Source organism: Manis pentadactyla, chromosome 4 (genome assembly GCF_030020395.1).
Source record: "Manis pentadactyla isolate mManPen7 chromosome 4, mManPen7.hap1, whole genome shotgun sequence".
In the NCBI taxonomy this organism is placed as follows: Eukaryota; Metazoa; Chordata; class Mammalia; order Pholidota; family Manidae; genus Manis; species Manis pentadactyla.
The window spans coordinates 11,013,539-11,041,058 of NC_080022.1; the positions used below are offsets into that span (position 1 = coordinate 11,013,539).

General features: G+C 48.3%; 1 protein-coding gene across 1 annotated transcript in view; it reads left to right on the forward strand.

Annotated features, from left to right (window-relative positions):
• FHAD1 (forkhead associated phosphopeptide binding domain 1) overlaps positions 1-27,520 on the forward strand; it is a 115,041-nt gene that overhangs the window by 24,843 nt on the left and 62,678 nt on the right. The window contains exons 4-9 of the mRNA XM_036914302.2: positions 3,023-3,269; positions 13,781-13,890; positions 16,978-17,214; positions 21,070-21,193; positions 24,914-25,044; positions 27,295-27,384. Coding sequence (XP_036770197.2) covers positions 3,023-3,269; positions 13,781-13,890; positions 16,978-17,214; positions 21,070-21,193; positions 24,914-25,044; positions 27,295-27,384 — 939 coding nt within the window. The remainder of the gene's footprint in view (positions 1-3,022; positions 3,270-13,780; positions 13,891-16,977; positions 17,215-21,069; positions 21,194-24,913; positions 25,045-27,294; positions 27,385-27,520) is intronic.

Here is a 27,520-nt window from a genome sequence, read left to right on the forward strand (position 1 = left end):
TGCTTACGAGAGAGCAAGCCTGCAAAATAGAGAAGAGTAACTTTAACTTTCCAACTAAAGCCTCCCTCAATCAACAAGCTGTAGAAAGAAAACAAAAAAACCTTATTTTTTATTTTTGAACCCAAAGAGCCAGTTAGAGTCTTTGCTGCATTAACACATCTTTGGCACCTTCCCCCTGTGGGGCCCTATCATTAGGGCTCTGTGCTGCAACCAACAGAAAGCAGCTCTGGCCAGCCTCATGAGGCTGAGCAGTTCAGGATACTGCCCAGCCAGGCCTCAACACCAGCTCCCCTATTTGCACCTCCATGTTCACTGTGGCATAGAGCTAGACCACATGTGTTCACAGTCACAATAGCTAAAAGGGGGGATAAACAAAACGTGACATATACATATAATGGAATAGTATTCAGCCTTGAAAAGGAAGGGGATTCTGACACATGTTACAACACTGATGGACCTTGAAGACACTGTGCTGAGTGAAATAAACCGGTCACCAAAGACAAATACTGTATGATTCACCTATCTGGGGTACCTGGAGCAATCAGGTTCATAGAGACAGGAAGTGGAATGGTGGTTGCCAGATGCTGGGGATGGGAAAGGGGGAGTTGTTATTTAGTGGAAATAGAGTTTCAATTTTTTAAGATTTGTAAGGAAAATTTCTGAAGGTCTCACAGCAATTTGAATATACTTAATATATTCACAATACACTAATGAACCATACCCTTAAAAATGGTTAAGATGGTAATTTTTTATGTTATGTATTATTGACCACAACTTTTTTTAAAAGAGGCTTCCCTCTTTCCATGCGTGGGCCCCACTCCCTCATGCTGGCTACATCCTCAAGTCCCCCAAGGTCACTCCAGACCCTGCTGGTCCAGCCAGCTCTCCTGGGATGTCCTTGGCTCTGATTGGTCACATGCCCCACCACTGAACCAATCACTATGACCAGGGAATGTGATTGGCTGGTTGCCTAGCCCCACCCACAACCTGAGCTGAGCGATAGACAGGGAGCTTCCCTGGAATCTCCAGAAGAGTCAAGTGGGTTCCGGCCTGTCCCTGAGGGGAGGGGAGCTTGAGGCAGGGGTTGTGCTCACTGCCTTTAGCCCCTTGAGCTGAGTTGGAGGTGAGGCCCATTTACCTGAGCATCCTGGCTCAGGTAATTCCTCACCACTACCAATAATCTCTAGGCTTATTCTCCAGCAGACTTGGGTGAAACACATCAGAATTTACCCCTTCTCATCTTCAGCCCATTTATTCAATAAATATTTATTAAGCCAGTGGGAAAAGGTTATAGGAATGATTGAGGCAAGGTGGCCCCAGAGAAGGAGAAGGAAGGGACAGGCAGGGAAGACTGGGGAAGCTTGTGCACGACAGGAGCAGGGTGCCCCAGGTTCTGCAAGAAAAGTGAAGATGGGGAGACTGAGATGTTAACAGAGGAGAGAGATTCAAAACTCTACGGAAGTAACAGAGTTCCTGAACACTGCCCCGTCTTTTCCCAAAACACATTTACAGTGGCCAGTGCTATGAGTGCTGGGCCAGATGTGCCCAGGCAGTTGGAGCTTGGAGCTTGAGTTCCCTGAACTCTGTTCTCACCGGCTCCAACGGGAGTCTTCAGGGGGAACACGCAGGATTCTTGACTTGCTGGGGAGAGACTGCAGCTGAAAGGAGGGTTCGGGATCTTGAGTGGAGGACCTTCCCCTTGAATAAAATCCACCTGAGGTCGTAGGAAGTTCTGTATGTCAGTGCTCATATTCTGGAAGCGTCTGTGTCTCACCACGTGTCTCTGAGCTCACATTCTCTCCAGTCTACAGGAGAAACAGGGGCCCAGGGAGACTGGATGTGGGGCCATACACAGGTGGCAAACCTTTGAATTTAGCTTCTGCCTTGAAAAGTGTGTTTTTTCTGCCAAGAGAATTGGGAGGGAGAGAAGATGATGGGCTGGGTGTGGAGGGAGAAGAGAGAGAAGGGGAAAGAGAGAAAAAGAGAACAGAGAATGAGAGAGGTCGTCAGACCGTGATCCCAACTCCCTCCCCGCCACTGCCTGAGCTTGGTACCCTCCTTCACCTCTTCAAGCCTCATTTGTAAATAGGAATAAGGAGACCTCCTGCTCAGAAGGGCTATTGGGAAAAAGAGATGCAGAAAGTTCAGTAAAGGAGGGCACTGGCCACTGTCCCTGGTCAGCCACTAGGTGCAGGGAGAAACCACCACTAAATCACGGAACCAAGCCCAAAGCCAGATCTCGATATAATGCTTAACACCCCCTCTGCCCTTGCTTTTCCTGGTTAGCTGGATTTTAATATGCTTTCCCGTGAAAGCAGCTACAAACATCTTCTGCGGGGTCAGGTGAGGAAAGTCCCTTGATGGGTATTTACAGAGCTCCTGCTGAGAATCAGGTGTGGTGGGTGTTAAGGATCAAAAGTTAATGAGACCGTTGGGATCCCTGCCACCCCAGAGCTCTCTGCTTTGGGGGACAGATGGAGTAGAAGTGCCAGGGACACACTATGTGGATGGCAAGAGCAGGCTGTGGGTGCTAGAGAGCTGGGCTTGAATCTCGGTGATTGGCTCATTCATTCTCCAACCAGTATTGGAGCAACTCTGTACGTGCCAGGTACGTGCTCTAAGTGCTGCAGATGGTGGGCAAGATTGTAGACAACCAGCCTGTATCCTCTTAGAGGTGACGTTCTACTGGCTCAGCAGCTCACTAGCAAGTCTATGATCTTGGGAACGTCACTAGGTCTTGCTCAGCCTCGGTCTCATGACAGTCAGGAGTGTGAGATGAGGTCATGCACGTGATCCTCATGGCAGGGTGCCTGGCATGAAGGCTGCACCCCACAAGTGGTGGTGTGAGAGTGTGCAATGTGACCCGGGGTGGGAACCACCATCCCAAACTTGGGGAGAATCTGGGAGGGCTTTCTGGGAGAAGTGACTTATAAGCTGAGACCTAGGGCGGCAATTACAGGACTGGGACAAGAGCCACCCCAGCTGATCACAACCTCCCTGACCCTCTTGTCTGACCCTGCAGGTCTCTTTCCCATGGATGAGGGGCCCAACACCTTGGCCAGGGCCGCAGCAGCCAAACCAGTCACCCTCGCCAACACAGATCCCCTTCTGTCCAGGCATCTGGCCAGCGCCGGTGCAGAGGAGCTGGTCCCAGGGTTTCCCCAGGCCCACCATGGCCCCGCCCGCCTCCCACAAGCGGCCCATGAGCACCAGCGGGAAGACGTTCTCCATGATGGATGATGCCTACAGGGCGCCCTTCATCAGGCAAGGTATCCGGGGCAGTCTGCTGGCCGCTCAGGATGGGCTCGTGGCCATGAGGGTGGGCCTGGGGGTTTTGCTTGTTTACTCTGATTCTAAAAGTAGAACATAGTCACTTGTGAACAAATCAGGGATAAACCGAAGGTAAGAAAACAGTTAAAGATCAGCTATCACCCTCATCACCCAGTCCCCCCTGTTGACTTCATGGTGCACCCCCTTCAGATTCTGTGCTCTGTCCGTGGGCATGCCTGTTGGGTGTGTGTGTGTGTGTGTGTGTGTGTGTGCGTGTGTGCGTGCGCGCGCATATATGTGAATGGGTAGCAGGATCTAAATTTACACACTTTTACTCAAAAGTGGAGTACTACTAGCAACTGAAATCTCCCTTGCCCACAACAGCCTTAGGAGGTTTTTAAATATTTTATTACCATTTTATAAGAGAAGGCTGAGGCTTATCAAGGAAAATTACTTCCCCAGAGGTGGTAGCATCTATTTAATCTAATCTAATATTTATCAGTCAAATTTAAGGCTTGTTACCTCAGTGACTGTCACCCACTGCCCGGTCACTTTGGGGACGTAGCGCCTTCAGGGTTTCCTCCCTCTCCCTCTCTCTCCAAAGGCCTCGTGGCATTTGGGGAGGAGACACCCTATCTGTCACAGTCTTCTTGGCCTCACCAGCCTCGGGGGCAGAGTAGCTGGGCTGACTTCGTCGCAGGAATGGTTCCTGGGTTTCCGCCACCGCCTCTGGTGTGAGGGTCCCATTCCCCGTCCCCTGTGTCCCAGCCCCAGGCCCGTCTCGGTGCTGCCACACCTGCTCTTGCTCAGGACCACTCCTCTGGCCACCTCCCTCAGCCATTCCAATAACAGTTATTTTTATGCAATAGACAAAATAAGGGGTAAACGAAATGTCTCTCTACAGTTTGCACCACCTTCATCATCATCATCATCACCACCAAACGAATCCTCGTGGGCCTGCCACCTGTTAATTACTCAGCCAGTCTCCAACATTTTAATATGAAACATTTCAACATACAGAAAGTAAAAAGAATTTTACAGAGAATCCCCACCTAATTCTACCATGACCATCTGCTGTACTCTTAATTGTATATCTGTCTCTCCATCCGGGTATTCTATTCATCCATCTTATTTTTTTGATGCATTTCAAAATAAATTGCATGCATCTATAGCCTTCCCCCTTAATATTTTAGCATATATGCCCCTAACTAGAGTTCAACAGTTTTTATATTTTGATGTAGAATTAACATGCAATGTGTATTAGTTATCAATTGTTGCATAACAAACTCTCCCAAAACTTAGTGGCCCAAACCAAAGTAAATAAATAAATGTGTTATCTTAGTTTCTGTGGGTCAGGAATTTGGGAGCAGCTTAGGGTGGCTGTGGCTGGGGGGCCTCTCATGAGGTGGCAGTCAGGCTGCTGGGCGGGACTGCCGTCATCTGGGGGATTGACCAGGGACAGAAAATCTACTTCCAAGATGGCACACTGACATGGCTGTTGGCAGGAGGCCTCAGTTCCTCACCCATGAAACTCTCCAGAGAGCTGCTGGAGTGTCCTCATAGAATGGCAGTTGGCTCTTCCTGAGCAAGTGACCCAGGAGAGAAGATGGCAACTGTAACGTCTCTTACGACCAAGCCTCAGAAGCTATTCCCTGTCATTTCTGCAATATCCTGTCAGTTCACAGGCCAGCGCTGTGCATTGTGGGAAGAGACTACACATGGGCCTGAACATCAGGAGTCAAGAATTCCGGGCAGTCCCATTGTGGAGACTGCCTACCACAGTTTGCCTCTGGTCCTCAATGATTCACCCTCGCTCCTATGTAAAATACCCTCATTTCTCCTGAGGCCCCCAAAAGTCTTACACAATTCCAGCATCAGCTGAAATTCCGGAATCTCATCTAAATCAAGTCCAGGTACAGATGGGGCTCACTGGGTATAGGTCCTTAAGTTCGGCTCCTCGAGTACTATTTCTAGCAGTCTCCAGACTGCACTGAAGAGATAGGTTGTCCGCCCCTCACACTGATGGACAGACACCGCATACTGCTACAGACACCCCTCCTAGTCAAAAGGGGGGAAAGCAGGAAACACACAGGAGTCCCTGGCCCAGAGCCGTTCTGAAATCCAGCCAGGACAGTGCTTGAAGTCCCCTGATTAGGATTCAGTACTACTTCCGCCCAGAAATGACTTTCCCAAGTCTCTTGGTTGTGCCCTCTGACCCCTCAGTTCTCAGTTATCCTACCTTTTCCATGAAAAGTAGCATATTTGCAGCTGCAGTTTTACAGTCTGCTTCCCGCCTATATAAACACTGGCAGGGAGGGGGGAGCAAAGGCTGCTTCTACCTGCGCAGGCTCTGTCCCTGTTGTCTGAGTTGGCAGTGTTTCTGTTGGGGTTTCTTATTGGAGTTCACGCTGTCAGGCAACCCACAGATTCCTTTGACACAGCCCTTCTCTCCCTTGGGCTTCTGCTGAGGGACAACACTCAGGAGTCTCTTAGAAACCTGTGTCCGACCAAATGGTTCTCTGACCCACCGCTTTGGATATTTCTTTGTCCTTAATAGCCTCACACTCAGCTTCACCTTTGGACCATGCTTTCCCAAGAGTGCCCTTGGTTCGGTCTTCGCCCAAAACCTATTGCTCACATTCCTCTTGCCATCCGGAGAGGCAGGGAGTTCTCAAGCCCAGTCCCGGCCTCTTCTCGTTCAACATTCCTTCCCTCAGCCTGTCTCTGCCCCTTCCCACTCCGCCTTAGCAGCGAGGAGTCAGCAGATGGCACCGTCCAGCACCGCCTGTGCTCCATCACCCAGTCCATCAGGAACGCTTCCCACATCACCACACACACGTGTTAGGAAGCTTCCTAGGACCGCATCGCAAGGGTCACATAACTCCCCACTTGCTGAAGACACTCCCTCACTGCCTCCTTGAAGGCTACCAGGCTTCTACTAACAGGCCTGTCATGTTTTCACTAAATTCTTGCCAGAAGTCTTCCAGCTTCTGGCTACTGTCCCATCCCAAACGACCCCACATGTTAACATTTAGTTAAGGCAGCACCCCACTCATGGTGCCAAAATCTGTATTAGCTGTTTGTTGCTGGGTAACAAGTTACCCCAGGACTTAAGGGTCTAAAATAACCATAAACATGTATTATCCCGCACACTTTCTCTGGGTGAGGAATTTGGGAGTGGCTTCCCTGGGTGGTTATGGCTCAGGGTCTCTCATGAGGTCACAGTCAGAATGTTGGCTGGGCTGCAGTCATCTGAGGGCTCCCTGGAGCTGGAGGGCCCCTCTCCAGGATGCTTCACTCACATGGCTTTCAGGAGGAGGCCTCAGTTCCTCAGTAGCTGTTGACGGGAAGCCTCAGCTCATCACCACATGGACCTCTCCGTAGGTGGCTTGAGTTTCCTCGTGACATGGCTGCTGGCTTCTCCAGACAAGTGGTCCCAGAAAGCAAAGCACAAGCTGCCATGTCTCTTATGATCTAACCTCAGAAGCCAAACTCCGTCATTTCTGCAATATCCTTGGTTCAATAAATAATGAAGGACTTAATTATGTCCCCCAGAAAATGTGTATGTTGGAGCACTAACCCCAGTACCACAGAAAGTGAGTGTATTTGGAAGTGGGGTGTTTAAAGAGACAATTAAGTTAAAATGAGGCCCTCAGGGGGGGGCCCAAATTTAGGTTGCCTTGCATTCTTGTAAGAAGAGAGAGAGACAACAGGGATGACCACATGTGGAGGAAAGGCCACGGGAAGCCACACTGAGAAGGTGGCCGTCTGCACACCGAGGAAAGAGGAAGCCTCAGGAGATACCAACCCTGCTGGCACCTTGATCTTGGAGTTCCAGCCTCTGGAACTGTGAGAAAATAAGTCTCTTACTTATGCCAAATCTGAGGTATTTTGTTACGGCGGCCTGAGCTGACTATCACGAAGTCTGTCTGCTGTCAGAAAGGACAATACAAGGGTGTGAGTACCAGGGGACAGGAACCACCAGGGCCATCTTGGAGACTGGCTGACACAGAACAAAAGGCACAAATCTGGAGTTTGCACTCACTGAGTTTTGGTAGTTGTACTCTGAGACCAAATCTCTATTGAGATGTAGAACAATACCATCACCCCAAAAAGTTTCCCCATGTCCTCCTAGTCAATTCTCACCCCCATAAGCAGCCACTCTTCTGAATACCTGTTCCACCATGGTTTAGATCTTCCTGTTTTGGAGTCTCAAATGTCTGGTATATGTTCTTTGTGAAAGGCTTTCTTCAGTCAGCATATTTCTGAGAGTCATCCATTTTGCCATATATATCACAAATATGTTCCTTTTGATTGTTGAGGAATATTCTATTGTATGAACATATATACAGGTTTTTTTTTTATCCATTCTCTTATTTTGGGGACATGGACCATTTCTTTCCTTTGTTTCTTAGCCATTTTAACTTCTCTACTGTAATCAGTGGATTTCACCACCTGTTTCTCCAGCCTACAGAGAAGGGCTTTTGCTTCCCTGTGTGATGGGAAGTTCCCTGGTGTCAGACTCTGGGCCTGTCTACTCCATGCTTTGGAGTCAGCCCTATGCTCCAGTCCTCGAGGCTGACTCTTGATAGAAAACACCTATTTTGAGGGTTCTGAGAAAACCTTTCCCCTCTTAACAAAGCCAGGCTCTTCAAATAAAACTGTTTTGCTGTTAGACTGTTCCCCTGCTTTAGACTTGAAAAGTTCCAGTTGAAAACCAAGGACTTACTGTAGGTCAAACCTACATTTAGGTCTCAGCCAGATATTTGGGGGACCAGATAATTCTTCACTGTAGGATCTGTCCTGCACACTGAAGAATGTTTAGCAACCTCCTGGCCCCTACCATCTAATGCCAGTAGCAACGCCCTGTCACAGCTGTGATGCTCAGAAATGTTCCCAGACATTGCCACATGTCCCCCATTTAGTGTTCACCTCTCCCCTTCCATAGGCAATGAAACTTCAGCTCCGGGGCTGAATCTTAATTCTCAAAAGCTGTGGAAGGTTGGGGAGAAAGAATTACTAAGAACAGAAAATTCGTGGGGTAATTTTTTTGATTTGTATATTCTTCATAATGATGGAATCATTCAAACCTGACAGTGGTAATCCACTTTTTTAAACTCACTAATATATCATGAACATCTTCCCATGTCATCAAATTTACCACATAACGGTTAAGAGCACAGGCTCGAATCAAACAAAGTCAAACCTTGGCTCTACCACTTACCGACCACTTTGGGCAGGTGACTCGATATCTCTGTACAGCAGATCCACCATTTATTAAATAGAAGTGGTAATAATGACACTTACCTCACTAGGTCATGAAGAGTAAATAGGGTCCTGCCAGTGAATGCTGAGTACAGTCCTGGTGCAGAGTGGACACTCAATAAGTACTTAATTTTCAAAATTAAATTGTTATCTACCCATGCTTGTTATTGAACTTGTATTTACAACTTACAATGTGTAGAAACCGATTCAAATCCCAAAGACCCGGATGAGGTACACAGTGCCGTCCCTGATGAGGACTAGTGATAATCTGATAAGCACCAGGGCGACTGGTGGGTTGGTAAATATTGAGTAACTTCCCTGCCATTTGGCAAACAGCTGCTGCTTGAAAATCTTCAAGTGCTTCTGTCCCCACTCCTCATCCCCCTGCCCCAGCTGGCCTGTCCTCCCACCGGGATTCTCCCCCCTGGGACCTCCAAATGATCTGACAGTGAGAGGGTTTGTTTTGAACTGACTCAAGCCAGTCTGGCCATACACAGGCAGTAGGTTCTCCCTGACAGATAACAGGGGCCGGTGACGGCGCTGGGGGCAGGGGAGGGTAACTTCCAGCACCTCCCAGCCTGGGCACGAGGAAAGTGAGTCTCTGGGCAAATTTCACGCCTGTGAAGACTTTCAGTAAACACACCCTCAGCAGCAAAGGGATCCTGAATGTCACATAGCCCATCCTGTAGTTTTGATGAAGCCCAGGCTCTCTGTCCTTTAAGGACTTGGCCGTCACCCTGCAGAAAAAGCTCACTCAAGGCAGTCACTCCCACATTACAGAGGCATCTGGAGTTACCCCTAGAGATGGCACCAGACAGCAGAGGTCTAACCCAAGCCTGGACACCAGCCCAGTTAGGGCCAGACCTCAGGGCCCTCCCTGAGGGCACAAAGGTGAGTCCCCAATCCTTCAGCTGACCCACAGGCCATACCTTCCTCCATTTGACCCCTGGGAGCCTGATTCTAACATTCAGCCTACCAAGTAACAGGCCACCCTTTTTACCAGTAAAAACCATGTGTGGCCTTCCATCTGTTAATTAGGAAAGCCTCAGGTGTCACGGCTGCCTCTGGACTGCGGCCCCTCTGATTAATGCTGCCCGGCCACCCAGCGTGGAGACTTCTGACTAGGGCAGCTGACCGACCCTAGGTTGAAAGTTGAGCAACGCGCACATAGGCAGCATCAAAAAGACTATGCTGAATATTTAAAAAGTAAGGCACAGGCCTTGTAACAATCATTAATGCACCACAGGGGCCTCCAGAATTCAACTGGATGTTAGAGTCAAAGCCTGTGCCATGTTTTTTAAACCTCACTTCTCCCATATTCCTTAAAAAAAAAAATCCATCTATATAAGTTGGCAGGAAGGGAGGTATTAGGTAAAGAAGAACAAGAGGGAAAATGCTCTAATTCTGTGCTTTCTGATGCCGTGGCCACCAGCAACCTGTGGCTACTGAACACCTGAAATATGGCTGGTGTGACTGAGGACCTACATGTTTAATTTTAATTAATTCAAATTTTAAAATTGATACCTGATTCAGTTACCGAAAGACTTTAAGTATGCCTGGAACATCTTGGGTACACAAATCTTTTTCAACCATAAGTTTTTGTGAAATCCAAATCCAAATCCAGTATTTGCCTGGAAGATCTGGCTCCCAAATGGAGACACAGTATCGGCATCAAATAAACCCCAGGTTTCAAAGACTTATTTCCCAAAAGAAAAAGCGTAAAATGTCTCCATATTTTTTGTCTTGATGACATGTTGAAATGATAATATTTTTTATATATTGGGGTAAACAAAATATATTATTATGGTTAATTTCACTCTTTTTACCTTTTCCATGTAACAATGAGAACATCTTAAACTGTGTCATGTAGCTCACATTATTTTTCTGTCAGACAGCGTTGCTCTAGTCAGTGAGGACTCAGGTGCTCAGGACCCCAGGTGGTGAGGAGGGGGAAGTGGGCTTCAGGGGAGGGCCTTCTAGTCGTGGACTTTGGGCAAGTGGAGGAAAGAATAGCAGCTGCCTAAACAATTCAGGGAAACGCCACGCAGCCCTTCCGCTGCCCCCTGTGCTATTCAGCACCTCCCTTTTCGGCCACCTCCAGTGGCAGCTGTCTTCAAGAAGATATGGGGAAGGAGACGCAGGAGGAAAACTGTTTCAGAAAGAGAGAGAGAGCCGCCGTCCTGGTGCTTTGGGCCCAGCCCAGGGCCTGCTCCCCACATGGCACAGAACGAGAGCTCCTGGGAGGTGCGGTCCCTGGTGGCGTGAGGCTGCTGCCTCCTGACTTGACAGCAGAGCACCAGCCGGCACCAGCAGGGCCTCCTCCCCGAGTCCTCCTGCCTGGAAGAGCCGCAGGCCTCCCCACGGTGGCAGGAAGCCAAGTGGGTGTGTAAGTGGGCGGGTGGGGAGCTTGCCTCAACTACTTCTAGGGAGACCACGTCATCCGGGCTGCCTGGGACTTTGCTGGCTATGGCGCTGCAAGCTCTCCATCCCAGGAAGCCCCTCAGCCCCGGGCAAGCCGGGACAGTCACCTTCACTGTGTCATCAGGCTGCCGCTAGAACCACCAAGCGGATCATCTAGCTCAGTCCTGGGCAGTCAATGGGAGTGAGACGCTCCGAGGGGCGTAGTCCACTAAAAGCACTGCTGTTGATGGCTTGTCAGGGTGATCCGGGTTCCTAGATCCCTCACTCACCCCTCACCTTAGGACCAGAGCCCATGATGGCTGACCCTGACCCTGACCTTGCCCCGAACCAGACGTGTGGCCCCAGTCTGTCCGCGCCTTGGCCTCCCAACGTCTGGACGGGGCCAGTACCAGCCCCACCTCAGCGAGGCTGTGAGCGCTGCTGCTCGCCTAAGGAAAGTGCTGGCGGCCCACCAGCCCTCGTGAGTCATCAGTTATGAGTAGAGGCCAGCTGGGCAGGACGGAGGGAGGAGGCCCCGCTGGTGCCAACAGACCCTCTGGTCTCGCAAACAGGCCCACTGGGCACCTTTCCCTGTTGATATGTACGGAACAGCCTCGAGGCGAGTGGAGGCTCCCAGGGGGGCTTGGCCTATTCCCAGCGGTGAGCCTGGGTGAGGGTTTTCTCCCCAGGCCCCACTCCGCACCCCTGTCACAGAGGATTAGTAAACTCATTTTGAGGGGTACCAACTGAGACATGGTCGGTCCCCAAACCCACAGAACTTACTCTCCAGCCAGGGAGACTGACGTTACCAACCAATCACAGAACAACAGCTACATGGTAACCATGACAACACCGGGTAGGAGAGGTACCCCAGTGGCCCTTGAGCTCATAACAGTCGGACCTGACTTAGTTGGGGGATCAGGAAGGTGTCCCCAAGGGAGCGACACTCAAGCCAAGTGCAGAAAGGGAGTGACACCCACTGAATGCAGAGGGGAGGGCACAGCATCCAGAGGAGGGGCCTTGAGTGCTGAGGCTGTGTGGTAGGCGGGGTGGGGTGAGCTCCAGCTCCGTCAGTGTGGCTTACGTGGTCTGGAGAAACGTGTCTGGAGATCACATAAGAAGAGCAACAGGAAGCAATCGCTGTTGTTAGGCAGGGAGGGGACCTGACCCAAGTCTGGCCACACCAGGTGTCAACTTGGGGTACACTGCCACCACAGAGAAGGTGACTTGCCTGTAACTGAGAAGGGTTTTGTTCCTTCCCTCTTTGAGTTTTGTTTGATCAGTTTGTTTTATTGCCTGTAAAGGAATAAATAAGAAACCCAACCCATTAAAGAGCAGAATCAGGACTCTCCTGCAATCCTAGCCAGCAAGGGTGGTCAGGATTTCAGGCTCTGTTGCTTCGGCCTGGGAATCACTATCTGAGGCCATTCATTCAACATGAAAGGCCATGCATCCCCCAGGCACCATGGGCCACTGGCTATTTCCACTAGGGATTCTGGGGTCCATAAACATATTTGAGATGTGGAGGGTGGGGGGAATCATTGGCTTAAAATGCACAGATAAAAAAACGCAGAATCCCATTGAACAAGTGTTCAAATAAATGTTCACAAACGTGTTGTACTTCATTAATTGTTAATGTTAGCATTCGTTCATGTTTAATTGCCTTTGAAAACAATTGATTCAATCTCTCACTTCACAGGAAGCATGTGCAATAATTGCCCAGAAATCATAGTCACTTGGAAATTTAAAATATACCACTTGGAACCAAGTGATTTCAAAAGCAAAATTAGAGAAATCTTTTCAAAGATTTCTACACCAAAAAAAATAGAACACATTTATTCAGGGTCAGTGTGAATAAACTGTGATATATTTGATGTGTTACAACATGAGATCTCCAAATGGAATAATGCCAGAACCCCTGAAAGGCACATAAACAGCCCTTATAACATTGGAGGTAAATAAGAAAAAAAAACACCAGGAAAACCTAAATGTCTGTCAAGTGAGTCCTAGTTAAACACCTTTAGACACACTTGTACAATGGATCACAATGCTACCGCTAAAAAGAACACAGTATAGCTACAAAAAGTGACACGGGAAGATGTTTTGGATACATTAGCAGGTAAAAAAGCAAGCTGGAGAAAAATCTCTGTGATATAAACCTGCTTCTGTTTTTTAAAGATATCATTGCAATAAAAATAGCTAATATATAGTGCTAAATGCTCTACGTCAGGGGAAGGAAACTACTTCCATAAAGAGCCTGATAGTAAATACTTCAGGCTTTGTGGACTTTTATGGTCTCTATCCCAACTACTCAACTCTGCCTTTGTAACTGGAAAATAGTGTAGACAACATATCAATGAATGGCCAGCTGTCTTTCAATAAAACTTTATTTATAAAAACAGCCAGAGAGCCAGATTTGTCCCTAGAGCCATAGTTTACCAACCCCTGCTGTACTCCACCACTTCGTTTAATCTTCCATTAACGAAAGACCATTAGTGTCCCTAAGTAATATATGTGGAAACTAAGGCTTAGAGAGAGTAAATGACCTGCTCAAGGTCATCAGCTTTTATGTGGCATTAAAAAAATGTCTGGAAAGAGACACATTAAAGTGAATCCAGCACGGTTAACACTAGAAAAGAGGAAGGAGGTACTCGCTCCCTTTCTAATGCTTCTGTAAGTCTTTCATTGCTTTTCAATGAACAGATACATCACTCTGTCATTTTTTATCTACATAAAATGTAAATCTCAGCAGGACATTAATGTGTAGGTTAATCTGCAAATGTTCGTCCCGACCTTAGGGGAACTCACACTCTCCTCTGTGCTCTCTGTTGGTCTTGTGTGTCAGTGTGGACCAGTGCTGGGCAACTGTCAGAACGGTCCGTGGCCGAGGGAATTCCCAGGGCAGGACCTTCCCGGGAGATTTACGTGGACCAGGACCTGCCCCCGCAGGATAAGGTGAGAGGTCTCAAGGGAAGCACAGAGCTACAGGAACAAGAGGGCCTGTGGAGGGATTGCCGTTGCCTCATTCTCTGCAGCCTAGAAGAGCCTTTTTTACAACTTCCACAAAACCGCCTCTTATTCCCAGGACTTTCAACCAAAAGTTTGGTCACTGTTCATTTTACCCCAAATAACATCTACGACCACAGTGTATTGAGCACCTACCGTGTGCTGGACTGTGTCCTGCGCACTTGACATTTAATTAGCTTGTTAATCTTCACCATCTTCAAAGGAGATTTTACCACCCTCACTTTACAGATGAAGGACCCAAAGCTCAGAGAGGTTAAGTAACTTGCCCAAGGTTGCACAGTGTAAAGGGCAGAGCTGGAATTCAGACCTACGTCTGGTTAACTTCAAGCTGGTGCTTCTAACTCCCACACAGTAACCATTAGTCAAATCATGAGAGATGAAGGTGTGGGGGGGAAACACGTTTCCTAGCAGGAAGACGTGAGTGCTGAAGCCAGAGAAGACCAAACAGGAGAGGGACTTGCTAAAGAACCAGAGAAGTTAAGACTAAAGCAGGAACGGGAGCCAGAACGAGCAAATTCAAGCAACCCTGGGCAGGGTCCATAATGGTTTCTCCCCAACTTAGACATGTGAAAATTATCCTAAAAGAAGCAGTCCTACAATATCCTGCTTCCCTTAAGGACCAGGGCCTGCGCTTGCAGCAATCCTCGGAGTCTGTGAGGAGCAGAGCCACCCTGAGTTCTTGTTAGATGCAGGGGAGTCTGCAGCTTGAGGTGGCAGGTGGTTCCGATGCCCCTGTCCTGGGACCGGACTTTGAGACATGTTGCAGAAAGGTGAGAAGCCAGGCATGCAAGTTGTTATTGGTTATCTTTTGCTTTGTAATAAGCCACCCCAAAAACCTAGTGACTTAAAACAGCAATTTATTATTTCCCAGAATCTGTGGGTTGACCTGGAAGGTCTGCTGGTGTCCCCTGGCCTCACTCAGGCAACTGTGGTCACCTGGTGGCTTGGCCAAGCCAGTGGTCTCACGTGGCTTCACTCCCATGTCTGGGACTTCAGCCAGGATTGGTGGGCCTGTCTGCACACAGGTCTTCATCCAGGGCTGCCTCACAGCATGGTGGCCTCAGGGTCCCCAGAGAGCCAGAAGAGAAGCTGAACAACCTCTTAAGGACCTGCCTGGACACTGCTCAGCATCACTTCTGCCACATTCTGTTGTCAGAATCTGTCACAAGGCCAGTCCAGATTTAGGGAGTGGGGAAATAGACTCCTGATGACAGAAAGCAGCAAAGTATTTATAGCCTTTTTCAAACCACCCCAGTTTAACTGAAAATACAATGCAACCACATTTATAGTATTCTCTGTTTACAAGCCGTTTGGGCTCTGAATTGTCTGGGTTCCTTCAAATACAAGTGACAATAAACAAATTAGCTTAAGCATAAAGCATTTATTGGCCCATTTTACTGGGAAATTTAAGCCCACTAGCTTCAGGCATGGCTAGATCCAGGAGCTTAAATGATGTTGTCAGAATACTCCCCACTACCCATCTCTCCCCGCTGTGCCCTTGGAGTTGGCCTTCTACAGCAGGCTGGCTTCCTGTGTTAGAAAAGACAAACTCAAGCAAACAAGCCTATAGGTTTAAAGTTTATGATCCAAAAGGAAGTAAGCTCACCTCTCTCTGTAAAGGATGTGTGAAATCTGGGAAAACTCTAATTGACCAGCTTGAGCCCCATGCATATGGGGAGACAGGACTGGAAAGAGCAGGGCACGTGATTGACAGTCCTACCAAGACCACATGAAAGGGGGAGCACTCCCTCAAGGAAGAGCATGAGGTCCTCACCAGGAAGGCAGAAACCACAGCTTTAGGCTTCTGCAGGCTTCTTCATACTCCAGTGCCCAGCACAGAGCCTGGCACATAGTAGCTGCCCAATAAATGTTCGGAGCATGACTTATTAATAAGCACATGGCTGACCATATTGGGTGAAACAGGGGAGGCTGCCCAGGAGTGTAGAATCTCTTTGATGCTACTCCTTGAAATCTTGCCGCAAGCATTTGCAAGGACCCAAAGAAAGACCCTTGGCAGCAATTGGCAACGTCAGACAGGCTTCCCCATGACTGGGACCCCATTCTTCCCCAGGTCAGGGTGGAAGTTCATGAGGCTGACTGAGTGGCTCCCTGGGCAACGAGCCGACCCAGAAATGCCCATTTACCTCCTTCCAACCAATGGACAGTTGTTAGAAGAGCAGGGATGCCTTTAAAAGCAGAAATCCCGAAGCTGCATTTGAAAATACATTAGGGAAGGTTTTTTTTTCAGTCTATCTGACATTTTATTGAGGACTTCTGATAAGAAGTTTGGGGGATATTTTTCCCCATTTTGGGGGTGCCTAACAAATGATTTGGCTGCAGAGCTTTTACTTTTGGGGAGATGGAGGACTGGGTTAATTATACCTGCAGATAAAGGCTGCCAGTTTTTTTCCAGCCCGAAGTTTGCATGCGCTCACACAAATTAATCACCATTCCTATCTCATTTACTTTCCAGATTCAGTTACCTGGAATAAACTTGTCCGTGAATAACCAAAAGAGGCAGGAAGTACCCGAGGAGAGAAAAGGGAAAAGAAATCTTTCAGAATGTGTTACATTTTTTAAGTTAAAAAAAAAACCTCATTATAGGCAGAATGTGGTTGAACAGAATGTTGTTTTCCTACCTATACCTTTCCTAGGTCCCCGGGTGCTAAGCTGCATATTATAAAGAAACTTTCTAGCAACAAAGGTTCCCAAGCGGGCTGGTCGTTCCCAATATGAAAGTACAATTTTAGGAGAGAGGAAGGCTTCACTACATGTGAGGGATGAACGTCACTACGACAGTCTGTATACAAGTGTGTGTGTCCTTCTAACCAAACAAGCAAACTCTTGCCTTTACGAGGTTTTCCAAGTGACAGAGCATTGAAAGTCTGCCTTTTCCCTCCCTGCTGCCCTCACCTTCCCAAAAGAATTGCACTGCGTTTTTCCTAAATTTTTTTTAATGGTCTCAGCCTTGCACTGAGACCCACACCTAGTAACGTCCCGTCGGGCCTCCCCCAGGATGAAATCATTCTGCTGCTGGGAAAAGAAGTCAGCCGACTCTCGGATTTTGAGCTGGAATCTCAATACAAAGACGCCGTGATAGCTAGCCTGCAGAACGAAGTGGCCAGCCTGAGTCAGAGGCTGTCGGACACCACCACCACCAGGCAGCACGAGAGGGTGACGTCGCAGAAGTGTCACGTCCCGGATGAAGACATCGATGACAAACAGGAAGAGATCCAGAGCTTGAAAATCCAGGTAGGAGATGCAGACAAATCGGCCGAGGCCTGAGGATCACAACACAGGATGACAACTCTCAGCTAAAGGCAGCGAAGCCCGGAGGGGAGCATGCAGATAGTTAGAAAAGGGGTAGTCAACGTCACATGGTGGGTAGGAGCACAGATCCCAAGGATTAGAGATTTGGCAGGTTCCCAGCCTAGTGAGAACTTCCGCATACAAGCCCTGGTGCAAGTGCTTTAGACGCGTTAGCTCATTAAACCCCACACTCCTCTGATAGATGCCACTGTGCCGATGAGGAGACTGAGGCAGGCTCAGAGACACCCAGCAACTTGTGACAGCTTGCACAGCAGGTGAGAGATGGCTGTGCAATTTGAAATCAGGTCTGTCTGCTTGCAGACCCCATGCTCTCACCCTCCCTTTGTATTTATTTCCACCCAACTCTGTGGTTTCAGCGACCATCTCTCACACCCACCCAGCCCCAGCCAGAAAGAGCTATGCACAGGTGTCTAGAGATGGGGAGAAGGAACCTCCTGGGTTCCAGACACTGAGGCCTTCACCAAACCCTGAAGGCAGCTGCTGGCTCACTTATGGGGAATTTCACCAAGCAAAACTTCTCCATGCAGAACTTCTAGATTTACCAATTATGTTCCTTTCTCTTGAAAGCAGATCCAAAAACATCTTTTTTAAAGAATGACCTTAAACTGGCCACTGATCTTGTACGTAAATTATATCTCAACAAAGTTTATAGAAAAACAAATTGGCCCAGTGTAGAATATGCTGCTTAAAACTTTAGTCATGCTTAAGACCTATGTTCTCTGGTTCCCTGTTTAATGCCTTTCCTTTCTATAACCTATTCCAGGTGCACAGTCTCAATCCTATAAGTGATGCCCTATGAAGGGCACAGATTGTGTGTGGTGAACCTAGGAGATTCTACCAGGAGACTGTATGCTCCGTGAGGGCAGAGACTGGGCCCAGTTACCTTCCAGAATTCTGATAGGACCATGTCTGTTCATTTGTTCATTTATTAATCCATCCATTCTTTCAAATAAATATTTGTAGGGTGCCTGCCCTGAGCCATGCCCTCTTCCAGGCTCTGGGAATTCCGCAGATAACAAGGCCAATTTGATCCTTGCCTTCCCTCAGTTCTGTTCCAATGAGGGAAATGGAATAAACAAGTAAACAAATACGTGCTTTAGTATTTAAATGAATGAATGACTTTCCTTTGGACCTGTTTTTGAAAAATCAATGAAAGGAGCAGGTCTTAAAGGAAATGTTACCACAAACAGTTGCCTTGACATGTAGCTGACCCACTGATGAGCATCTTTTTCTTGATCTGAACCCAATTTTGTCATTGGATGGAGAAATATCCCTTTCAGTTATTCACCCGTTTCAGAGCTTTCCTGAGCAAAAGTGACATGTCTTGTCCAGGTATATGGACAAAGATAAATGATTCCCACATAACTTCTTTGCAATTGAAATCTTTTTGACATGTAGCATTGTGTAATTCCCACATATTTTTGAGTGTCAGCAGGTCACAATTTGAGTATTGTTTAAAATGTCTAGTGATATCTGGAAAAAATTGGGTTTTTACAAAAATGTTACCTATAAATAATTACACTGATTCATCATAGCGTCTTCTCCCCCGACCCCTTGATCTTCACTCATAACAGAGAGAATATTTTATAACAAGGCATATCTGAACCAGAGGCTGCAGTTGGTTTGGACCCAAATCGAATTCCATCTGCTACCATTTTTAACGTCTTAAATATTCTATTGCCTGCAGAACATTCAGCCAGAAGTATGAGCCACATGGCAGGTTGATTTATCATTCTGATTACTTTATATGTTCTCCCTGGTCCCCCTGAAAGAATGTGCATAATGATTTGCTCTCAGAGATCTTCGATCCACTACCCTATCACTAGAAAATGCTTACGTCCATGCTCTCCTGTACTCCTGTGCTAATTAGCAGCCAAAGTATCATCCTGAAGCAATCGCTGCTCCAAGCACTATTAACTTGCTTAGGATTCAGTGCCCATTTTATTACACAGCATAACAGACAACAAGCTTCTTGGGATTTATGCCAATTATAGACAGTATGGATATTTATTTTGGTAATGATAGAAATGAAGAGGTTTGAAGACTCCTTGAAGTTTCCTTGCCATCAGAAATCCTAAAACTCTGGTCCTTCACTGAAATACTGCATATCTGTTAGGAACACTGGAGTCTTTGAGAAGGGGGCATATTTTACCCCCTCCCTTCTGGTAGTTTGTGTTGCATTTCTAGTATCATGCAAATAAAAGCATTAAGCTGAGAAGAGCTAGAAACTCTTTTTTATTTTTATTCCAATTACCTTTTATGGGAAAGTTGCATTTCCCCCACAGAGAAAGGTCAGGGGTGAAAGAAGTATTTTCACTCGAAGTTTCCAAAGCACAAACATGCAAACGTATACCCTTGGGGAGGGTGGGGGGTGAAGTGATTGGATCCCCACCCCCACACTTAGCATATACCCACTCCCCAATGTCTCAGATGCCCCAGGGGAAAAATAAGTGTAACTGTCCCAAATGTCAGAGGGTCTGAGCCATAATGGTGCATGAACTGAGCCAGAAAATTTGTGAAACCTTGATGTTTCTGTTAATTCGACCAGAGTACGTAGTAACAGCAAGATTTGCCAGGACAGAAACCAAGAACAAAGACTATGAGCGCCACCTGGCGGCGAGGATCAGCGCGCACTCACCGGCGTCCCCTGCGCATGACCCGCCCCCATCGTTTTTTCTGCATGACTGTGGCATGACTTGACACTTAACACAGATGCCTGCATTTCTGCTTAATACCAGTCACACTGGTGTTTAAATCAGCCTAGACAAGACTTAAATTGCATAAAAAATATTACCAATCTATCTTCCCCCCACCAGACAGATGAGAGAAGCTGAAGCTAAAAGACACTGCGAGCAGTCAGGTGAGAGGAGAGTCACAAATAATACCTACACGCCAGGCATCATCTGAGCATCCGGCCATTTACTGACTCATTAAATACATTTACCAGCCCCATCAGACTGGGGCTACCATCACCCTGTCTGCAAAATGAGACAAGAGGCAGAATTCGGTGTCCTCCCTGTGTTCACACAGCCTGTAGGTGGCAGAGACAGTAGGTGGCAGACCCATCTCCTGAGTCTGTGCTGCGCTTTAGAGCCTCTAACGTTTAGTGCTGGTTCCTAGAGGCGTCTGGGAAGGTAGAAGGAACCGGAACTAGGCAACAAAGACTAGATTTGAGTTGCGGCCCCGTCTCTGTCCAGCCTTGGGATCCTGAGCAAGTGACCCACCTCTCCGGGTCTCGATCTGCCCACTTGCAAAATGGCAACATTGATGGGAACATTTGCCTTCAGCAGCGCTGTGCGGAGCTGTGGAACAAGGAGCATTGGCGAGTGGGCTTCGTAAACTCTGCAGTGTTCTGGCATAAGCTATGTTATTATCACTGGAGGAAATGAATTCTATTACCTGCCCTCCTCTCTTGAACTTTGCTCTGCATCCAGGCAGTGCTGGGTGGTCTGGAACCAAGGGCTGGTCTGTTTATGGCTGAGAGTCCAAAGGTTGTAGGAAGGCAGTTACGCCAGCAGGTATCCCTCATGGCAGGTGTACCTGAGGCCCTCTGTAGACACAAAGATAAGGTTTATGTTTTGACTACATGTGAAATGGTGGTCACAGAAGGAACAGCCCCTCTCTTATCCTTTTTCTAGTTAAAACTAAAAGGCTTGGTTTCCCCAACACCCCAAGCAAAGATCAATCCAAATCTCTTGTCCAACTTCAGAGAAGGACTGATGTGTCTTGCAGACCGGGGCTGATCCTCCTCTGACTGTGTGTTGCCTCCTCCCACAGATCAGTGCCCTACAGAAGGGCTACAGCCAGGTGCTGTGCCAGACCCTGTCGGAGAGGAACTCAGAAATCACATCCCTGAAGAACGAGGGCGAGAACTTACGGAGGGACCACGCCATCACGGCAGGTGAGCTCTTTCTGGATTTGGGTCTGAGAGCCACACCCTCCCCCTCATTTCAAGCCACAGCAGACATCACCAATCAACCCTGGCACCTTTGCCCACTGAACCAGGCTGCAGCCTCAGAGATATTCTCAGAAGTGGCAGTGAATTAGAGTTCACCCTCAAGAGAAGTTTATTACCATCTAGTTCTTATGGCAGGGCCTGATAAATATTCGGGTGGATGTTACCTCTTAGCTGGACCTTACCAGGGGGGACATACACTGTGTGGCTTGGGCAGTCCCATAAGCCAGCTTGCCCTGAATGCAAACTAGAATGTGGACAGAATGGGATCGCTGCTTTAAGGCACCGATTATCTACCATTGTCTCTTATGTACACTTGGACTCAAATGAAATTTTCTAATTGCCCAACAGAGGTGGTTCCACATTAAGGAACGTGAGTGCAGGGAGAGTACCCAATGCATCTGGCCCAGGGCACAGATGTTTCCTCACCTGAATTCCTTCATTCAGCATGTTTATTGAGCACCTACTAGGTGTTGGGCCCTGTCCTAGGAGCTGGGGAGACAGCTCTGAGCCAAACACTCAGACCCCTGCACTCACGGAGCTCATGTTTAGGACAATAAAGGTGAAGAGTTAAGCCCATTTCAGAGGAAGCTGGGCAAGGTGGTGGCAAAGTGCCTCAAAGGATGACACAGAGGGAGATAGCTTAGTGGGTGAGCAGACAGGCCTCTGAGGAGGGCAAAAGGAAGAGCAGCCAGGAGGCCAGAGGGAGCAGTGGTCCAGGTGCAAGTGCAAAGGCCCTGGGGCTGGCAAGCTGGCCATGTTGGAGGACCTGGAAATGCAGCTGGAGATCAAGGTAGTGAGGGGCTAGGCAGGACCAGAGGGAGAGGAGTCTGGGTTTATTCTAAGGGTGGTGGGAAGCCATTGGGGTTTTCAAGGCAGAAAGTGGCATGTCTAGAGACCTGAAGAGGATGGGGCCATTAACAGAGAAAGAGGGGAGGGAAAGAAGCAGATGCTGGGGAGCAGGCAATGAGTCTAGGCTGGACATCTTGCTCTTAAAGTACCCAGTACATAGCAGGAAACGTGCCCATGGCTGTAAAAGCTGAGCATGGTGCCCTGCTGAATGTAGATCACCATCTTTATATGAATCCATCCACATGCTGTGCCCGGGCCAGCCTGACCACTGGCTTTTCTTCTGCCTCCCTCTGTAATCTGCTCCCCCCTACTCCTATCCTCCACCACCCACCAGCCCTCTGTTTATGCCTTTCTCTAACTTGGAATGTCCTCAGATCGTTGCCAAGCACCGCCTATGGGCCAGGAGCTACTCTAGGCATGAGGAGTAAAAGATAGCGGGCCCTTGCCGTCCTCCCCTGTGTCTGCCTGTCAGATCTCATCCATGGCTCAAGCCTGCCTCAGTACCACCTTCTTCAGTCAGGGAAACGGACAGACCTGGGTCGGGCTAACACTTGCGATGGGCTGGACCCACTCAAAGTGCGGTCCCCAGACCAGCAGCATCACCATTCTCTGGGTCTTTGTGAGAAACACAGCTTCAGGCCCCAACCCGGACTTCCTGAATCAGAATCTGTAGTTTATCAAGAGCCCAGGTGTTTCATGTGTACATTCAAGTTTGGGAAGCTCTGGGCTGGGTTACACTGCAGTACAAACAGCCCCCCATGTCTCAGTGGCTGATGGCTCATGGGCTCATTTCCTGCTTCCACCAGTGCCCATCAAGGGTCAGCCGGGGCTTGGCTCCTTGTAGCACTTAGGGACCAGGGTGACAGCAGCCATCACAACACCTGCTCACATGGTGAGAGAGGCAGGAAGCGTATACAGAGCAGAGAGAGGAACAAGGACTGGACTCACTCTCCTGCCTGAAACAACTGAAAAAAGAAAAAAGAAAACGGTATCTGTCACTGTGATTTTCCTATATTGGGCTCTAAGCAGGGCATGACAGTGATCTGGGAGAGAGGAAACAAGCCAGGGGAGCCCTAAGATTGCCCCAGCTTACTGCCTAGAGGGAGGGGAACCCAGGCAGAGCCCGGTGGGCCCCCAGGTGGAGGCGATGGAGTTGGAGAGGCCAACACAGTTGCTGGGCGGAGTAGCAGGGAGGAGGAGCTGCACTGAGAGAGCCCCAGGGATCTGCAGAGGGTCCCCCACAGGTCTTCAGCTGAGGACTGAGCAGCACATGTATGTGGGCAGGGAAGGAACCACCCACCAGGAGCAGCAACGATCTCAAAGCTCACACAGAGCCGAGGATAGTTCACTTTCCCAACTTCCAGGACGGAGAAACCTCGCAGCACACACTGTCTGCAGAGACTCAAGAAGGTGTTGTCTCAGTCACGAGGCCAAATTAACTCTAGACTTAAAGTTAATCTGGTCCCGCCTCACAGAGCTTGAAGGCAAGCCCCAAAGGGATGAGCTCGTTTCCAAGAAACTTAACTGTGTCCTGGGACAAAGCTCATTTTTTAAATGAAACTCTGGACCATATTGCTCTTTATTTCATGTACCTTCTCGATTGATACCTACCGATAGAACTGGGCATAATGTTCTTCCAAGAACCGGATGAGATAATCCACTACCGCGGCATGTTCGCATGCTTCATCCCGCCTGCCCTCGCTGTGATAATACAGTGATACACCAGTTATCCTACGTAACAGGTTATCCCCAAGTGTAATGGATAAAACAACAACCAGTATGTATTATCTCGCCCAATTTCTGTATTCTGTAGCTCAGGGGTTTGAGGGTTTGGGTTCTGGCTCAGGGTCTCTCATGAGCTGTAGTCAAGATGTCAACTGAAGCAACTATCATGTCACCTAAAGCCTCGATGGCAGCTGAGGGATCCCCTTCCAGAAGGGCTCACTCACGTGGCTGTTGGCTGGAGGCCTCAGTTCCTCACTATGTGGGCCTCTCCCAGGGCTGCCCGGGTGTCCTCACAGCACAGCGGTTGGCTTCTGCCCAAGAGAGTTATCTGACAGGAAGCCAAGAGGAAGTCGCGACGTCTTGTGTGACCAGCCTAGGGAGTCACATCCCATCATTTCCACAATATCATATGGGTCCTATACACACTGGCCCTAGTCAGGGTGGGAGGGGGCTACGCGAGGGCATGAATCCTTGGAGGGAGGGATTACTGGGGCCATTTTGGAAGCTGGCTACCTCAAAGAATCCCAGGCACCGAGGAACAAGCACGGTGGGTTAGCCCCTCCATTCTGATCTTTACATATATCATCTCCCTCAACCCTCCCAGCAGCTCTATGGGGGAGATACAGTGGGAGGTACAATGACTTATCCAAGACCACCAAGCTAATGCGTGGTAGAGATGGCTCCACACTCAGGTGAGTATAGGTCCGGCCACCCCATCTCTCCTCTCCGGCAGTCCCTTTCTTCCACGAGCCCATCTTATGACCTCAGGAGGAAAACTCCTGATCCTTCCTGGTCCTGGGCCTTCACGCTGTGGCCTCTCCCCCCAGCTCTGCCGGGCCTGTGTCCACAAGGCAGGCTTTTCTTCTCCCGGCCACGCTTACTGACTTCTTATTCTCACTTAGGCCTTAAGCCAACGCTGTTCAGTGCATTTTGGTCTCATCCCCATTCCAGCTCTGGGGTCCCTGAAGACAAGCTCCTGGGTTCCAGGAGTGGCCCGGCTTGGAAAGGGCTCGTCCACAAGTAGACTGTGGTGGCAAAGACAGTAATCCTTACTGCCTCTTGACCTCTGTCGGCCTTTTTATTTTACAGGGATCGTGTCATCTTTGCAAAAAGAGGTGTCAACAAGAGATGAGCGAGTTCAACAACTAATACAGGAGGTGAATCAGCTCAAAAGTGAGCACAGAGAGAAGGATCACCAGCTTGAAGCCCTGAGCTCCAGAGTGAGTGCTGGGTCGTCATCATCGTACATAGCTGTCTGCAAAAAGCAAAGCCGAGTCGCATGCCACATTCGTCTCTCTACCTTAGACCGCAGCTTTATGTGTCACTTCCTTCTCTCACGCCATGGTGAGATGAGGCCAGTGCCCAGGAACATAGGGAGGATAGAGGCTGAGTGGGCCAAAGCATGAAATGCATGCCTAGAGAGACTACAGAGGGCCAAGTGCCTTGCAGCTTTTCAAAGAACAGCACATATATGGCTCAGAATAAGCGATATGTATACTCAAATCCAGCAAACATTTTCTAACACCAATTATAAATTAGTTTGTTAATGCCCCCAGCAAGCACATATGTTAGCATGTATTGCCATTGCAAGGCTTACTATGTATGGAAGCAGCATAAAATCTCTCTGTGGGCAAGGATGGCCACACCGGGCTGTACCACCGTCCCCGTCACCACTGGTTGTCACAGTTCCTTCAAAGCAGAAGTGTGAAGGTCCAGATGCAGGCATCCTGACTTCATTTCTCCCCTTAGACTTCAGCATGTAGAAGAATTTCTCTATGTAAAATAAAGCTGGTAAGCAAGTCAAAAGCTTTTTAAACATAACTTTGACTATATGCAAATTTTGCTTTCAATCCTGATCCTATAGGATAAGATTTTTCAGGGTCTGCATGATTTGTCTGTTTCAGTGAATCAAGGTAAAGCCTAGGAGCTCTCATCTCAGGTGGCAGGTCAGTTTCCCAGCAGCTGCCCTCTCGGTCAGCTATGTCTGCATGCACACCAGGGGGGGAATAGATCTTGATGCTCCAAGAAAAGGCAGAAGAAGTATCTGGTACTTGGGACGATACCCAGTTTGGAACTGAAGAAAAGGCAGGCCATGAGCTTTGGGATCAGACAGGCCAGGATCCAATACAAGAGCTTTCTTTCTTTGTAACTTACTTGGCTTCCATTTCCCCGTCTGTGAGATGGGGATCACGGAATCATTTTCTGAGAAGTGGGAGACTGATTTTAATTGTGCTCACTGTTTTATGTGAGTATGCTGCGTGTGCGTGTGCGTGTGTGTGTGCGTGTGTGTGTGTGTGTGTGTGTGTGTGTCGTGGGTGGCATGGGTTGTAGAGCTGACGTAAACAGCACGGGGAAAAACAGCACTGCGTGGCCACTCTGCCTCCTGCAGTGGATCTGTGTTCCCGTCTCCCGGCCCCCTTTTCTCCCTGGCTCTGGCGTGAGCTGCCTTCTCTGCTGCACGCCGGCCCACAGGCTCCTCACCACCAAGGATGTTGCTCTTGAGGACTTTGGGGAGGCCTGCCTTTTGTTTTAGTTACATATGTCATGGGTGTTCATTATAGAAAAATAAGTAGAAGATATTGAAAAGCAAAACTAAAAAGAGAAAGGAATTGCTCCCCCAAGAAATAATGTTTTATTTTAATGTATATTCTTTCAGTCACGGTTCTATACATTACCTAGAAGTAAATAAATAAATTTCATATATATCTTACAGTGAATTTATACTATGCACATTTAAAAATTTTTCAATATTGTTTTCCCATGTTAATAAATAAAAGCTCTTATCATTGGTCTTAATGGCCCCATAGTATTTCACTGGAGGTGTACAACGTAATAAAGCATCTCTCGTTGTTGGACCCTTGGTTGTTTCTTTTTTCTTTTTTTTTTTTTACTGTTACTAACAACACATGAAGATCCTTGAACCTACAGATTTGCTGATTCCTCTGGTCATTGTCCTTAGGATGCAATACTGAAATGGGAATTTCTGGGTCATAGGAAGGCACATCTTTGTGCTCTTCATGCCTGTTGCCAAAGTGCCCTCTGGAAAGACTGTTCTCTTCACATTTCCCCCAGCCAGGCAGGTGTGCTCTTGAGATGCAGCTCGCAGAAAGCCCTCAGAGCCACTCACGTTCACTAGAGAGCCCCCCGTGTATTCCTGAAAGCCGTCCTCAGCTGGTCACAGAGAAAAGAAATCCCAATTCCTGCCCCCTAAGTACCCAGACTCTGCAAAGCTGGGTTTTTCCTGTGGTGTAGACTGCTGGCTTTTGAAGAAGAATATAGACTCTTTACTCCTCAGAACTCATGAGAGGGATGAACTACGAGCTGCTGTAGGATCCCACACATCCATTAGACACAAATGGTCTCTCGGGATTTGGGGGTGTGATTGGATTAAATAGCAGGAAATGCTTGTAGGGACAGACGTGGAGACCAACCCAGACAACCCCACATGGACTTGTCCTTTTTCTATACAGTGCTCGGTGTTAAAAGAAGAGTTAAAAAAGGAAGACGCTCAGAAGGAGCACCGGGAATCCCAAGAGAAAGAGTTAAAACTCTACAAAACTGTGAGTTGAAACTCCTCATTCCTACATGTCCAGAGAGAGGCTAGACTTCGACCCTTCGGGTCTGGGTTTTTCGAGGGGGAGGGGCATCCTTGGCCCTTTAGACAGCACAAGCTCTGGGGTTTTATGATTGCTTATT